Source organism: Entelurus aequoreus, linkage group LG03, assembly GCF_033978785.1.
Source record: "Entelurus aequoreus isolate RoL-2023_Sb linkage group LG03, RoL_Eaeq_v1.1, whole genome shotgun sequence".
Classification (NCBI taxonomy): Eukaryota; Metazoa; Chordata; class Actinopteri; order Syngnathiformes; family Syngnathidae; genus Entelurus; species Entelurus aequoreus.
The window spans coordinates 13,679,126-13,694,087 of NC_084733.1; the positions used below are offsets into that span (position 1 = coordinate 13,679,126).

A 14,962-nucleotide genomic window follows, 5' to 3' on the forward strand; every position below is an offset into this window, starting at 1 on the left:
TATTGTTGTGTTGATGGATATATTGATGGATGTATTGATGGATGTACTGATGTGTTGATGGATGTATTGATGGATACATTGTTGTGTTGATGGATGTAATGATGATGTAGTGATGTGTTGATGGATGTATTGATGGATACATTGTTGTGTTGTTGGATGTATTGATGGATGCATTGTTGTGTTGATGGATATATTGATGGATGCATGGTTGTGTTGATAGATGTATTGATGGATGTACTGATGTGTTGATGGGTGTATTGATGGATTTGTTGTTGTGTTGATGGATGCATTGTTGTGTTGATGGATGTATTGATGGATGTACTGATGTGTTGATGGATCTATTGATGGATTTATTGTTGTGTTGATGGATATATTGATGGATGCATTGTTGTGTTGATGGATATATTGATGGATGTATTGTTGTGTTGATGGATGTATTGATGATGTATTGATGTGGTGATGGATGTATTAATGATGTATCGATGTGTTGATAGATGTATCGATGGATGCGTTGATGGATGTACTGATGTGTTGATGAATGTATTGATGGATTTATTGTTGTGTTGATGGATATATTGATAAATGTATTGTTGTGTTGATGGATGTATTGATGATGTATTGATGTATCGATGGATGTATTGATGGATGAATTGATGGATGTATTGATGGATGTATTGATGTGGTAATGGGTGTATTGATGGATGTATTGATGATGCATCGTTGTGTTGATGGATGCATTGTTGCGTTGATGGATGTACCGATGTGTTGATGAATGTATTGATGGATTTATTGTTGTGTTGATGGATGTATTGATGTGGTGATGGATGTATTGATGATGTATCGATGTGTTAATAGATGTAGTGATGGATGTACTGACGTGTTGATGGATGTATAGATAATGCATCGTTGTATTGATGGATGCATTGTTGCATTGCTGGATGTATTGATGGATGCATTGTTGCATTGCTGGATGTATTGATGGATGCATTGTTGCATTGATGGATGTAATGATGATGTACTGATGTGTTGATGGATGTACTGATGTGTTAATGGATGCATTGATGGATACATTGTTGTGTTGATGGATGTATTGATGATGCATTGTTGTGTTGATGGATGTAATGATGATGTACAGAAGTGTTGATGGGTGTAATTATGATGTACCGATATGTTGATGGATGTATTGTTGTGTTGATGGATGTATTGATGATGCATTGATGTGTGGATGGATGTATTGGTAATGTACAGTACTGATGTGTTGATAGTGTATTGATGCGTTGATGGATCTTTTGGATGTGTTGATGGATGTATCGACAATGTACTGATGTGTTGATAGATGTATTGACGATGTACTGATGTGTTGATGGATGTATTGATGATGCATTGATGTGTTGATGGATGTTTTGATGATGTCCACTACAGTATTGATGTGTGAATGGATGTATTGATAATATGCTGATGTCTTGATGATGTATTGATCAATGTACTAATGTGTTGATGGATGTACAAAAGTGCATCAATGGTGTACTGATGTGTTGATGGCTGTATTGATGAAGTATTAATGTGTTGATGGATGTATTGATAATACAGTGTTTCCCATAAACTGCCAAGATACCTGTGGCGGTGGGGGCGTGGCTATGGGCGTGGTCACCATGACATCATCGAGTAATTTGCATAATTTACTACAATGATAGGATTTTCTCTAAAAAGACTCAAAAAATGTATACTTACTAATTAATAATAACAGTTTTGTTTTAAACGTCCATCCATCCATCCATCCATTTTACAATATAATTACAACACTTTATGTACATATTTATATACAGATTTGAACAATAAGTTATTCACTGAAATATATTTATTAATTGTGGTTCTTACAAAAAATATATCTTATAAAATATAAAAGCTAAAATGTCTCTTAAAGCTCTGCCCCTTTAATTAGTGCATACTAAATCATTTAACTTTAGCCTACTACTACAACCATATTATTTACCAGCAACATAAAGTGAAACAGAGGTAGAGGTGTCCTGCCACAGTCAGTAACAAATAAACAGAAAACAGTAGTGGTCAAACACAAATAAGGCAACAAGAGAAGTATCCTACACTTCTCTTTTGTAAAGTAAATCTGAACAGCCTATACGGGCATCTACATCAACTATATGATTTGCCTGAGAAGCTGGAAAGGACAAAAAAAAATAAAAAAAATTTTTTTAAATTTTATTTGTGGCGGACGTAATTCTTTCGTGGCGGGCCGCCACAAATAAATAAATGTGTGGGAAACGCTGTAATATACAGTATTGATGACGTATTGATGGGTGTATTGATGGATGTATTAATGATGTACTTGATGTGTTGAGATGAAGTGAAGTGAAGTGAATTACATTTATATAGCGCTTTTTCTCAAGTGACTCAAAGCGCTTTACATTGCGAAACCCAATATCTAAGTTACATTTAAACCAGTGTGGGTGGCACTGGGAGCAGGTGGGTGAAGTGTCTTGCCCAAGGACACGACGGCAGTGACTAGGATGGCGGAAGCGGGGATCGAACCTGCAACCCTCAAGTTGCTGGCACGGCCGCTCTACCAACCGAGCTATACCGCCCCGAGATGATGTATTAATGTGTTGATGGATGTATTGATGATGGATTGATGTGCTGATGGACCTGTTGATATACCGATGGATGTATTGATGTATTGATGGATGGATGGATGCATGGATAAATGGATGGACGATGTACCGATGGATAGATGATGCATTGATGGACAGATGATACATTGATAGATAGCTGATGTATTGATGGATGTCTATATATATATTTTTTTTTTACATATAAATATATATTCTTTTGACAGATGTTTGGCCACCAAACAGCACTGCATCAAGCAGCTGTGATGGGAAACAGTGACGCCATCTCTGTTCTCATTCAAGGCGGCTGTGCTTTGGGCCTTCAAAACAAAGTGAGTGCTTCAATAACACAATCAAAAACATTCCGGTTGTAAAATTGTCTTTTCTCTCTTTGAGAACGGAAACACGGCTCTGCATGAGGCGTCGTGGCACGGTTTCTTCCAGTGTGTCAAACTGCTGGTCAAGGCTGGAGCTGATGTAAATATCAGCAACAAGGTGTGCTTCTTCATATTGTCTTAGATCTGAATACCACCAGTAAAAATTGTTGGACTTAAAGTTCAGCAAAGTCATAGCCAAAAAATGTTTCTTGACTGTGTCATTTTTGTGATCCGAACAAAAAATATTATTTTCTTCAGCAAGCAAACATCCATTTATAGATTTTACATAAAGATATTCAAATAAAATATTGGAAACACCATTTGTCCAAAAAGATTTGCCATGCCCATATGTGTACTTTTGTAAACAACAACTATTGACATAAAAACACGTGAACTGATTACAAAAGATTAGTAACAGATAACAAAGATTAGCAACAAATACAACATAGGGGGCAGGAGCCTATCCCAGCTGCACTCAGGCGGAAGGCAGGGTACACCCTGAACAAGTCGCCACCTCATCGCAGGGCCAACACATAGTATAATACCACAATGTAATAATTTAAATGATAAAATAAAATAATATAGTATAATATAATATAATATTATAACAAATAATATAATGTAACATGTTACAATAACATGTAATATAACGTAATGAAATAAGTAAATATTATATAATAACATAAAATAATAAAATATAATTTATTATAATATAAGATAGTATATTAACATATATCATTTACAATAGTATAATAATACAATATAATATTATACAATTATAAAATAAAATATTATAGTATGAGATAAAATCAAAAAATAACAAATATAATATAACATGTATAATAACATGCAATAACATAATAAAATAAGTAAATATAATATAATGACATGATATGACAAAATATGATATAATATAAAATAATAAATAATATTATATATATATAATAAGATATAATATAATATATATTGTAATGCAATATGGTAAATAATATAATACAATATAAAACAGTTTTAGTTATGGTTTAGTTGATTTACAGTTACTATATGGTACATAACATTGTATAATAACTAACTCTAACCCTGCCATATCTTCTCCTTTCGTTTGAGACATAGATAATATGTCATGAGAAATGCAGATATAAATTAAATGAGCACAAATATACCTACAAGTGAGGCTTAATGATGCAATACGTACATACAGCTAGCCCAAATAGCATGTTAGCATCGATTAGCTTGCAGTCATGCGCTGACCAAATATGCCTGATAACCACTCCGCACAAGTCAATAACATCAACAAAGTTCGCAGGGCCAACACATAGTATAATACCACAATGTAATAATTTAAATGATAAAATAAAATAATATAGTATGATATAATATAATATTATAACAAATAATATAATGTAACATGTTACAATAACATGTAATATAATGTAATGAAATAAGTAAATATTATATAATAACATAACATAATAAAATATAATTTATTATAATATAAGATAGTATAATAACATATAATATAATTTACAATAGTATAATAATACAATATAATATTATACAATTATAAAATAAAATATTATAGTATGAGATAAAATCAAAAAATAACAAATATAATATAACATGTATAATAACATGCAATAACATAATAAAATAAGTAAATATAATATAATGACATACGATATGACAAAATATGATATAATATAAAATAATAAATAATATTATATATATATATAATAAGATATAATATAATATATATTGTAATGCAATATAGTAAATAATATAATACAATATAAAACTGTTTTGGTTATGGTTTAGTTGATTTACAGTTACTATATGGTACATAACATTGTATAATAACTAACTCTAACCCTGTAATATATTCTCCTTTCGTTTGAGACATAGATAATATATCATGAGAAATGCAGACATAAATTAAATGAGCACAAATATACCTACAAGTGAGGCTTAATGATGCAATACGTACATACAGCTAGCCCAAATAGCATGTTAGCATCGATTAGCTTGCAGTCATGCGCTGACCAAAAATGCCTGATAACCACTCCGCACAAGTCAATAACATCAACAAAGTTCACCTTTGCATAAAAAGATTGGTGGACAAAATGAGACAAAGAAGGAGTGGCATAAAACACGTCTTTCTGTGGCAGCATCGGAAAAAGTTGTACATGTAAACAAACTACGGTGAGTTCAAGGACCGCCAAAATTAGTAGGACAAAACGGCAGTCGCCAAATACTCTCATCAGAGAAGCATGTTTAATATAAACAGTGGGATTTCTAACAATTAGGGAGGTTTGTGTCATGTTGTCCTCCTAAAGAAACCCTATGAAAACAAAAATATGTTTTTTCCCCCCATCTTTTTCTATTTTCATACATTTTTGTAAAAGCTCCAGGGAGCCACTAGGCCGGCGCTAAAGAGCCGCAGGTTGAAGACCCCCGGTTTAAGATGGATCGTTTTGTAAGAAGGATGTTTGCTCCAACAAAGTGTGTGTAGTGACTTAGTAGATTGTGTTGCTGCAGGCGGGACACACGGCTCTTCATCTGGCCAGTCAGAACGCTCACGCTCAGACTGCTCGCCTTCTGCTTGTCGGTGGCGCCAAAGCGGACAGCAAGAACAATGTGAGTCTGATGTTTATACTCCAGCGAGTGATCGAGATATTTACAGTTGTGACATTTTTGCAGGAGGGCGACACTTGTTTGCACGTGGCTGCTCGCTACAACAACGCGACGCTCGTGAGAATGCTGCTCAGCTCCTTGTGCTCCGTCGACCAGAGGAACCAGGTAGAGGATGTTCTTTCTAAAGCTTTCTGTAAACCACCATGCCATGCATTATACTCTACACATACTGTATGCCCTCACTTCTGTCACCGTCATTGTGATGATACAAGTGACACTGTTACGTGTGAAGTGAAGTATATTTATATAGCGCTTTTTCTCTAGTGACTCAAAGCGCTTTACATAGTGAAACCCAATATCTAAGTTACATTTAAACCAGTGTGGGTGGCACTGGGAGCGGGTGGGTAAAGTGTCTTGCCGAAGGACACAACGGCAGTGACTAGGATGGCGGAAGCGGGGATCGAACCTGGAACCCGTAAGTTGCTGGCAATGCCACTCTACCAACCGAGCTATACCGCCCCGTGTACAGAGGATGAAGACGGCACAGACAGCAGGCACGTCGTTTTAGTTCTATTTATTATATATTTACGCTCCATAAGAAGACAGTTCAACTTTTACGCCTCCTTTTTTATTTGGAGTTTGCCTGATTACATGGCAACAGCTGTTTCTAAAGGAAGGGGGTCGTAAACAGCCGTCGCCTTTGGTTACAAAACAGTTCAAAGAAAAGGTGCCTGGAGGGGTGTCAGGTCCTGCTTCCTCTCCGCTTTGTAGATCTCGGGTCAAGACAAAATCTTCCTGTGGATTACGATACATCAAAGAAGCCGACACCTTCATGTCGCTTCCCATCCTACACAGTGGAGTTTTACAAGCCTTTTGATTGGTAAGATCAAAGACAGCTTTTGTCTGCTCGCCGAGAACTCATTGAAACACAAAGTTTTGTGATAACTTAGATACAATTATTCTGACAGTATGACCATACCATAACAAACAAATAAATGAATCTCTTCCAGACACCCAAAATTTTTTAACACAAAACACTTTTAAAAGCAAACAAAGTGAAATACTTACAATAAATGACGACTAAAATGTATAAATTAACATTTCTTGAATTCAATTGTGTTTCTCACCTTATTTATCAAAGTGTTCCAGGCCCTCGTGTTATAACCAAGAATGACTGTGTGCTCAAACGACTTCATTTACATGAACTAATACAATCACACGGCACAACAGGTCACACTGTCGTGACTCTGCAGGACCACATTAGAACCATGCTAGAAAAAACAGCCTGCTCTCTTTCCATCAGTACCCAGGTGGAAAGCATCTATATGAACACATAATCAAAGTGGAAATTCATGTTTTTTTAATATTTGAATCAACTGTTGTTTATTTCCTGCAGAAAGGTGACACGGCGCTACATGTGGCTGCTGCGCTCAACCACAAGAAGACAGTTAAACTTTTATTGAACTCCGGCTCAGCTGGAAACATCACAAACAACGTAAATACTTCTAAAATGCATTTCAAGAAAGTGACAATATGTTATACAAAGCCCAAAACCAGTGAAGTTGGCACGTTGTGTAAATGGTAAATAAAAACAGAATACAATGATTTGCAAATCCTTTTAAACTTATATTCAATTGAATAGACTGCAAAGACAAGATATTTAACGTTCGAACTGGTAAACTTTGTTATTATTTGCAAATATTAGCTCATTTGGAATTTGATGCTTGCAACGTGTTTCCAAAAAGCTGGCACAAGTGGCAAAAAAGACTGAGAAAGTTGAGGCATGCTCATCAAACACTTATTTGGAACATCCCACAGGTGAACAGGCAAATTGGGAACAGGTGGGTGCCATGATTGGGTATAAAAGCAGCTTCCATGAAATGCTCAGTCATGGGTAACTTACACATCTGTGAAGGCACCATTAATGCTGAAAGGTACATACAGGTTTTGGAGCAACATATGTTGCCGTCCAAACAACGTCTTTTTCATGGACGCCCCTGCTTATTTCAGCAAGACAATGCCAACAGAACAATATTTCTCAATGAGCTATTGCAAGGAATTTAGGGATTTCACCATCTACGGTCCGTAATATCATCAAAAGGTTCAGAGAATCTGGAGAAATCACTGCACGTAACATTGAATGCCCGTGACCTTTGATCCCTCAGGCGGTACTGCATCAAAAAGCGACATCAGTGTGTAAAGGATATCACCACATGGGCTCAGTAACTTTTCAGAAAATCACTGTCAGTAACTGCAGCTCGTCGCTACATCTGTAAGTGCAAGTTAAAACTCTACTATGCAAAGCCAAAGCCATTTATCAACAACACCCATAAATGCCGCCGGCTTCGCTGGGCCCGATCTCCTCTAAGATGGATTGATGCAAAGTGGAAAAGTGTTCTGTGGTCTTGACGAGTCCACATTTCAAATTGTTTTTGGAAACTGTGGACGTCGTGTCCTCCGGACCAAAGAGGAAAAGAACCGTCCGGATTGTTATAGGCGCAAAGTTGAAAAGCCAACATCTGTGATGGTATGGGGGTGTATTAGTGCCCAAGGCATGGGTAACTTACACATCTGTGAAGGCGCCATTAATGCTGAAAGGTACATACAGGTTTTGGAGCAACATATGTTGCCATCCAAGCAACATCTTTTTCATGGACGCCCCTGCTTATTTCAGCAAGACAATGCCAAGCCACGTGTTACAACAGCGTGGCTTCATAGTAAAAGAGTGCGGGTACTAGACTGGTCTGCCTGTAGTCCAGACCTGTCTCCCATTGAAAATGTGTGGCGCATTATGAAGCCTAAAATACCACAACGGAGACCCCCGGACTGTTGAACAACTTAAGCTGTACATCAAGCAAGAATGGGAAAGAATTCCACCTGAAAAGCTTCAAACAGGCAGTGGTAAAAATGCCCCTGTGCCAACTTTTTTTGCAATGTGTTGCTGCCATTAAATTCTAAGTTAATGATTATTTGCAAAAAAAGTTTCTCAGTTCAAACATTAAATATATTGTCTTTGCAGTCTTTTCAATTGAATATAAGTTGAAAAGCATTTGCAAATCATTGTATTCTGTGTTTATTTACCATTTACACAATGTGCCAACTTCACTGGTTTTGGGTTTTGTACATAATACATTTTTGTACTTGCCCCGTAATGACGATTTGACATGTACCTCAGTTTTAGGAGGCATGATTGGCTTCATTTTGAGTACAATAACAAAATGCAAAACATAAAACTACTCTGCTTTTGTGCAAAAACTACAAACTAGTTAAAGCACAGTAATAATGGTACTTGTTGTCCTGTTTCCATGTCTGCTAATAATCCCATTAATTACATGTGTACTGTTACACCTCAATTTGCTTAAAAAAAACAACAATTTGCAGTTAAAGAAAATATTAACATATTAATAATCTATATATTTAATAATATAAATAATTTATAACATATGATATTCATGTATTTTCTCTTTTGTCCTTCCAGGAGGGTAAGACAGCGTTGGACAAAGCCAGAGACAACAACCACAAACATGTTGCACTTTTGTTGGCCAGAGATCCTCAGGTTTCTACTGTTATCACATGTTGCATGCACTCTATTTCAACTAGGGGTGTCACAATCTGATATTGCTGTTGGTCCAATATCATTAAAAAAAAAAAAAAAGATTATATGGGCTTGCATGTAAAATATGCGATAAAAGTAGTGTATATTACTTCTGGACAGCCAGTTAACATCTGAATGTCCTCCAAAAAGCACACAAGGATGGTCTCTTCTTCTATTTTAGTCAAGTCATTTACAAAAGGTTAACATGTTATTGTCAGGCTCAAACACTGATGACATTTATTAAACAGATAAAGAAGCAAGGAATTAAACAGAGACATAATTAAATTTGGCTCAATTGAGGAGAAACGTCTGGGCTGGACTCTTGCACAGTCTTCCACCACGCTCTGACGAAAGATTGTACGCCTCCTATTTTATTTGGACTTTCCCTGATTACATGGCAACAGATGTTTCTAAAGGAAGGGGGGTCGTAAACAGCCGTCGCCTTTGGTTACAAAACAGTTCAAAGAAAAGGTGCCTGGAAGGGGGTCAGGTCCTGCTTCCTCTCCGCTTTGTAGATCTCGGGTCAAGACAAAATCTTCCTGTGGATTACAATACATCAAAGAAACCGACACCTTCATGTCGCTTCCCATCCTACACAGTGGAGTTTTACAAGCCTTTTAATTGGTAAGATCAAAGACAGCTTTTGTCTGCTCGCCGGGAACTCATTGAAACACAAAGTTTTGTGATAACTTAGATACAATTATTCTGACATTTCCCTCCTGTTTATCACATAACTTCCCCAGAATCTCCCCATCCCCAATAACTTCTTCTTGCGATTTTCAGTTAATGGTTCATTTCCCTAGGGCCTAGTTATGTTTACACTCAGAGTTCAACAGGTATGTTACAGGCTATTAGGAGCTTGCAGCTACACAACAGCTAAGCACACAACAGCACAAGAGCTACACATATGTAAGTGTCCTTCACTGAACAATAGTGTAGTCTAAAACAGCACATTTGTCAATACAAACAAGTTTCAAATAATTATAGTTACATATTACTTACACATACAAAGTCTCCAAGACAAAATTAGAAAGTATCCAGTATTAAACATGTCCGCATCCTTCAACTTAACTTCATGAATTATTGTGACCACTAGATGCCGCCAAAAAAGCAATTACTACTCCACTTCAACTGAAAGACAGCATAAGTCCATTCCGGAACCAGCAGGCACAAAACATTAAAACAACGTTGAGAACTTGTTGAATTAGGTTCTGACGTTGAGCAACTCAAACCTAATGTTGGAACAACATGATTTTTGACTACTTTTTTTCAATGTCAAGTTGTGACGTTGATTTGACCATTGACATTTGGTAATTTCCCAACCAACAACGTGGATCCAACGTTGGATGTCAACATTTTCTCAAATTACAAAACCCAAAACCAGTGAAGTTGGCACGTTGTGTAAATGGTAAATAAAAACAGAATACAATGATTTGCAAATCCTTTTCAACCTATATTCAATTGAATAGACTACAAAGACAGATACTTAACGTTCGACCTGGTAAACGTCGTTATTTTTTGCAAATAGTAGCTCATTTGGAATTTGAAGCCTGAAACATGTTTCAAAAAAGCTGGCACAAGTGGCAAAAAAGACTGACAAAGTTGAGGAATGCTCATCAAACACTTATTCGGAAAATCCCACAGGTGAACAGGCTAATTGGGAACATGTGGGTGCCATGATTGGGTATAAAAGCAGCTTCCATGAAATGCTCAGTCATTCACAAACAAGGATGGGGATGAGGGTCACCACTTTGTGAACAAATGTGTGAGCAAATAGTCCAACAGTTTAAGAACAACATTTCTCAACGGGCTATTGCAAGGAATTTAGGGATTTCACCATCTACGGTCTGTAATATCATCAAAAGTTTCAGAGAATCTTGAGAAATCACTGCACGTAAGCGGCAGGAATGAAAATCAACATTGAATTCTCGTGGCCTTTGATCCCTCGGGGGGTACTGCATCAAAAACCGACATCAGCGTGTAAAGGATATCACCACATGGGCTCAGGAACACTTCAGAAAACCACTGTCAGTAACTACAGTTCGTCGCTACATCTGTAAGTGCATGTCAAAACTCTACTATGCAAAGCGAAAGCCATTTATCAACAACACCCAGAAACGCTGCTGGCTTCGCTGTTGTTTCAATGTCAGTTTTAAAGGACATGTACGTTTAGTCAACGTTGTATCAATGTCTTGTGCCTACTTGGAGAGAGTTAATAATAAACAGGTTAGTGTTTTTCATACCTACCATTGTTCTGTGTTTGATTTGATCAAACCTTCTCAAAAATTGCACACTGCAAAATTACAAAAGTATGTATGACTCCGGCTGATATCGTATCAAATCAATACAAGTATCGGCCAATAGTCAATGCTCCAATATTGGTATTATATTGGAAGTGGAAAAGTGAAAAAGATTAAGGTCTTATTTAGGTACACTCCCAGTATTTCTTATGGTCCCTTTGTGGACAATTTGATGAGGTTTACACGTTAAAATATTATTGTAAAAAGTAATGTATGATTGTAATATTTTGTTATTGTCCTCAGGTACAAAAGCACCTGCAAGGAAGGAAGGATAGACGAGTATTCACAGCTAAGTTCAGGACAGTTCCAGTCGCCACAAAAGTAACATCAACGTTCCAAAGGACAGAGCTTTGCTTCATTTGATTGTGGAAACTTGTCGAAAGTCTTGTTTCCTTTTGTCCTTCTAGAAGGAAAGCTCTTCATTGGTGGAAACATCCAGCAGTGATCCAACAGAGAGGAAAACATTGAAGGAAGATCATGTAGAAAACTATGTGACATCATGGAACATCATCAACCCTGAAAGAGGCAACGAGAAGGTGGGACAACTCCAGAACATACCTCATAAATTATACACCATAGACTATACATCATAGAACATACCTCATACAATACACACCATAGACTATACACCACAGAATACACATCATAGAATATACACCATAGAGTCTATGGTGTATATTCTATGTCGTACTGAACAGTCTATGGCAGGGGTGTCCAAACCTTTTCCACTGAGGGCCGCACACTGAAAAATCAAAGCAAGCGGGGGCCATTTTGATATTTTTTATTTAAAAAAACAATACAATATATGTATAAAAAATATACATTTAGGCCTCCACTCAAGCTTGATCCCGGGTACCCCAAAGGGTTTTGGTCAAAAAAATATAAAAAATGTGTCATTATTCAGTATTATTATTTTTATTATTATTCAAGTTTTAAATCTCTAGATAAACATTAGGTCTATCTGTCAAGGTAACGTTTTTAAAGATTTAAGTTGTATGCTCTTTTTGTCAAAGAAAACCCAGTTTTTTATGGAAAAAACACAAAATATGCAATATTTTCACCCAATAAAATTTTTAAGTGGAATATTTGACATTATATAATAATTGGAGCCTTAAAAAGGTCAATAACTCATAACACCATTGGTTTTAATTCATTATTACTTTTTGAGCAATGACACTTAAAAACAAATCACACTAACATTATTGGGGATCCAAAAGGGTCCTACTCATAAAGTGTTAAAAAATAAATTATACATTTTTTTTACTGTTTACTTTTAACACAATAATCTCAATAATCTCAACTTCAGATCTATCCGCCAATTATAAATTTTATTGTTGTTTATGTTTTTTGTTTGTTCGTTTGAGGCCCTTCTTTAAAAAAAACAGCTCAGTTTTTTATATGGCAAACACAAAATATGCAACATTTTCCCCAAAACATATCTCAAAGTGGAATATTTAATGTGACGTAATTGGAGCCTTGGATAGGTCAATAATTCATAATGACATTGATTTTGATTCATTATTATTTTTTAAAGAAAGAAACAGCCTGCATGGCAGCTTTGTGTTATTAGAGTCAACATTGCAACATTTTCTTGTTACATTTCACCTGTTTGTTCTTTTATACCACTTTTTATGTTTTTAATTTTTTCCAATCGTATTTTAAAAATGTGCCGTAGGGCCGTTAAAAAATGACCTGCAGGCCGCAAATGCCCCCCGAGCCGCACTTTGGACACCCCTGGTCTATGACATAGACTATACAGTACGACATAGAATATACAACATAGAATATACACTCAATCAATCAAAGTTTATTTATATAGCCCTTAATCACGAGTGTCTCAAAGGGCTGCACAAGCCACATTGACATCCTCGGCTCAGATCCCACACCAGGGCAAGAAAAAACTCAACCCAATGGGACACAACCCTGGATAATAGGATATAAAACATATAATATACAACATAGAATATACAACATAGAATATACAACATAGGATATACAACATATAATAAACAACATAGGATAGGGAGTGTCCGCCCTGAGATCGGTAGGTTGTGAGTTCATACCAAAGACTATACAAATGGGACCCATTACCTCCCTGCTTGGCACTCAGCATCAAGGGTTGGAATTGGGGGTTAAATCACCAAAAATTATTCCCGGGCGCGACCACCACTGCTGCTCACTGCTCCCCTCACCTCCCAGGGGGTGAACAAGAGAATGGGTCAAATGCAGAGGACAAATTTCACCAAACCTAGTGTCATACTTGCCAACCCTCCCGATTTTCCCGGGAGACTCCCGAATTTCCGGGGCAACCATTGTCCCGAATTTCCCCCGATTTCCACCCGGACAACAATATTGGGGGCGTGCCTTAAAGGCACTGCCTTTAGCGTCCTCTCTCACCTGAAAAGGAGACTATTATATATGTCTCCGTTATCCATAGGTTTATCTATAACCCATAAAGTAGGCAGGCACGGAGCTGTGTTTAAAGAATATAATTTGATTCGCTACTGCACGACGAAGCACGAGGAAAAATACCGTAATCTGTCTGAAGAAGCGTGCGCAAAGGAGGGTGATGCGTTGATGGTAAAACTGCAAACTCAACAAGGACTTTTTGCCATATTTCACACCCCCAGAGATGCAGCCGTCGGGACAAGTTTTGTCATTTCTCACAAAATCGCCAGAAAAAGTAAGGCGTTTTCTGACGGAGAGTTTATTAAGGAGTGCTTATTGGACAATGTTGCGCTGATATGCCCGGAGAAGAGGGGCGCATTTGAGAACGTGTCACTCTCCCGACGCACTGTAACGAGGCGGGTTGAGACCATTGCTGGAAACTTGGAGCTTCAGCTGAAGAACAGAATGGCCACTTTTTTTTTTTTTTTTTTGTCATAAAGAAATACAATCATGTGTGCTTACAGACTGTATCCCTGCAGACTGTATTGATCTATATTGATATATAATGTAGGAACCAGAAATATTAATAACAGAAGGGTTCTTAACCTATTTGACCTCAGGACCCAGCTTTTCTACTACACTCAAATATTAACACTGAATTAGAAATTGTCCATAACATACGCCTTACGCCATACCATAACCCCACCCCCACCATGGGCCTCTCGGCTCACAACGTTGACATCAGCAAACCGCTCTCCCACACAACGCCACATACGGTGATTGTCATTTGCCCTGAACAGTGAAAACTGGGATTGATTCATTGAAGAGAACACCTCTCCAACGTGCCAGACGCCATCGATCGTGAGCATTTGCACCACTCAAGTCGGTTATGAGGACGAAGAGCATGCTTATGAGCTTCCCTGAGAAAGTTTCTCACAGTTTGTGCAGAAATTATTTGGTTATGCAAACCAATTGTTGCAGCAGCTGTCCGGGTGGCTGGTGTCAGACGATCATGGAGGGGTACCTGCTGGATGTGGAGGTCCTGAG

At 37.1% G+C, this 14,962-nt stretch overlaps 1 protein-coding gene across 6 annotated transcripts in view; it reads left to right on the forward strand.

Moving 5' to 3' along the window:
- The window catches only part of ankrd6a (ankyrin repeat domain 6a), a 77,973-nt gene that overhangs the window by 51,027 nt on the left and 11,984 nt on the right, over positions 1–14,962 (forward strand). For all 6 annotated transcript variants that reach the window (XR_009825237.1, XR_009825238.1, XM_062041291.1 and 3 more), the window contains 8 exons: positions 2,852–2,956; positions 3,021–3,119; positions 5,537–5,635; positions 5,699–5,797; positions 7,029–7,127; positions 9,111–9,188; positions 11,771–11,848; positions 11,935–12,063. Coding sequence is in view for 4 of the 6 variants with exons in the window: in XM_062041291.1 (XP_061897275.1) it covers positions 2,852–2,956; positions 3,021–3,119; positions 5,537–5,635; positions 5,699–5,797; positions 7,029–7,127; positions 9,111–9,188; positions 11,771–11,848; positions 11,935–12,063 (786 nt within the window). In the remaining 2 variants the exon portion in view is untranslated. The remainder of the gene's footprint in view (positions 1–2,851; positions 2,957–3,020; positions 3,120–5,536; positions 5,636–5,698; positions 5,798–7,028; positions 7,128–9,110; positions 9,189–11,770; positions 11,849–11,934; positions 12,064–14,962) is intronic.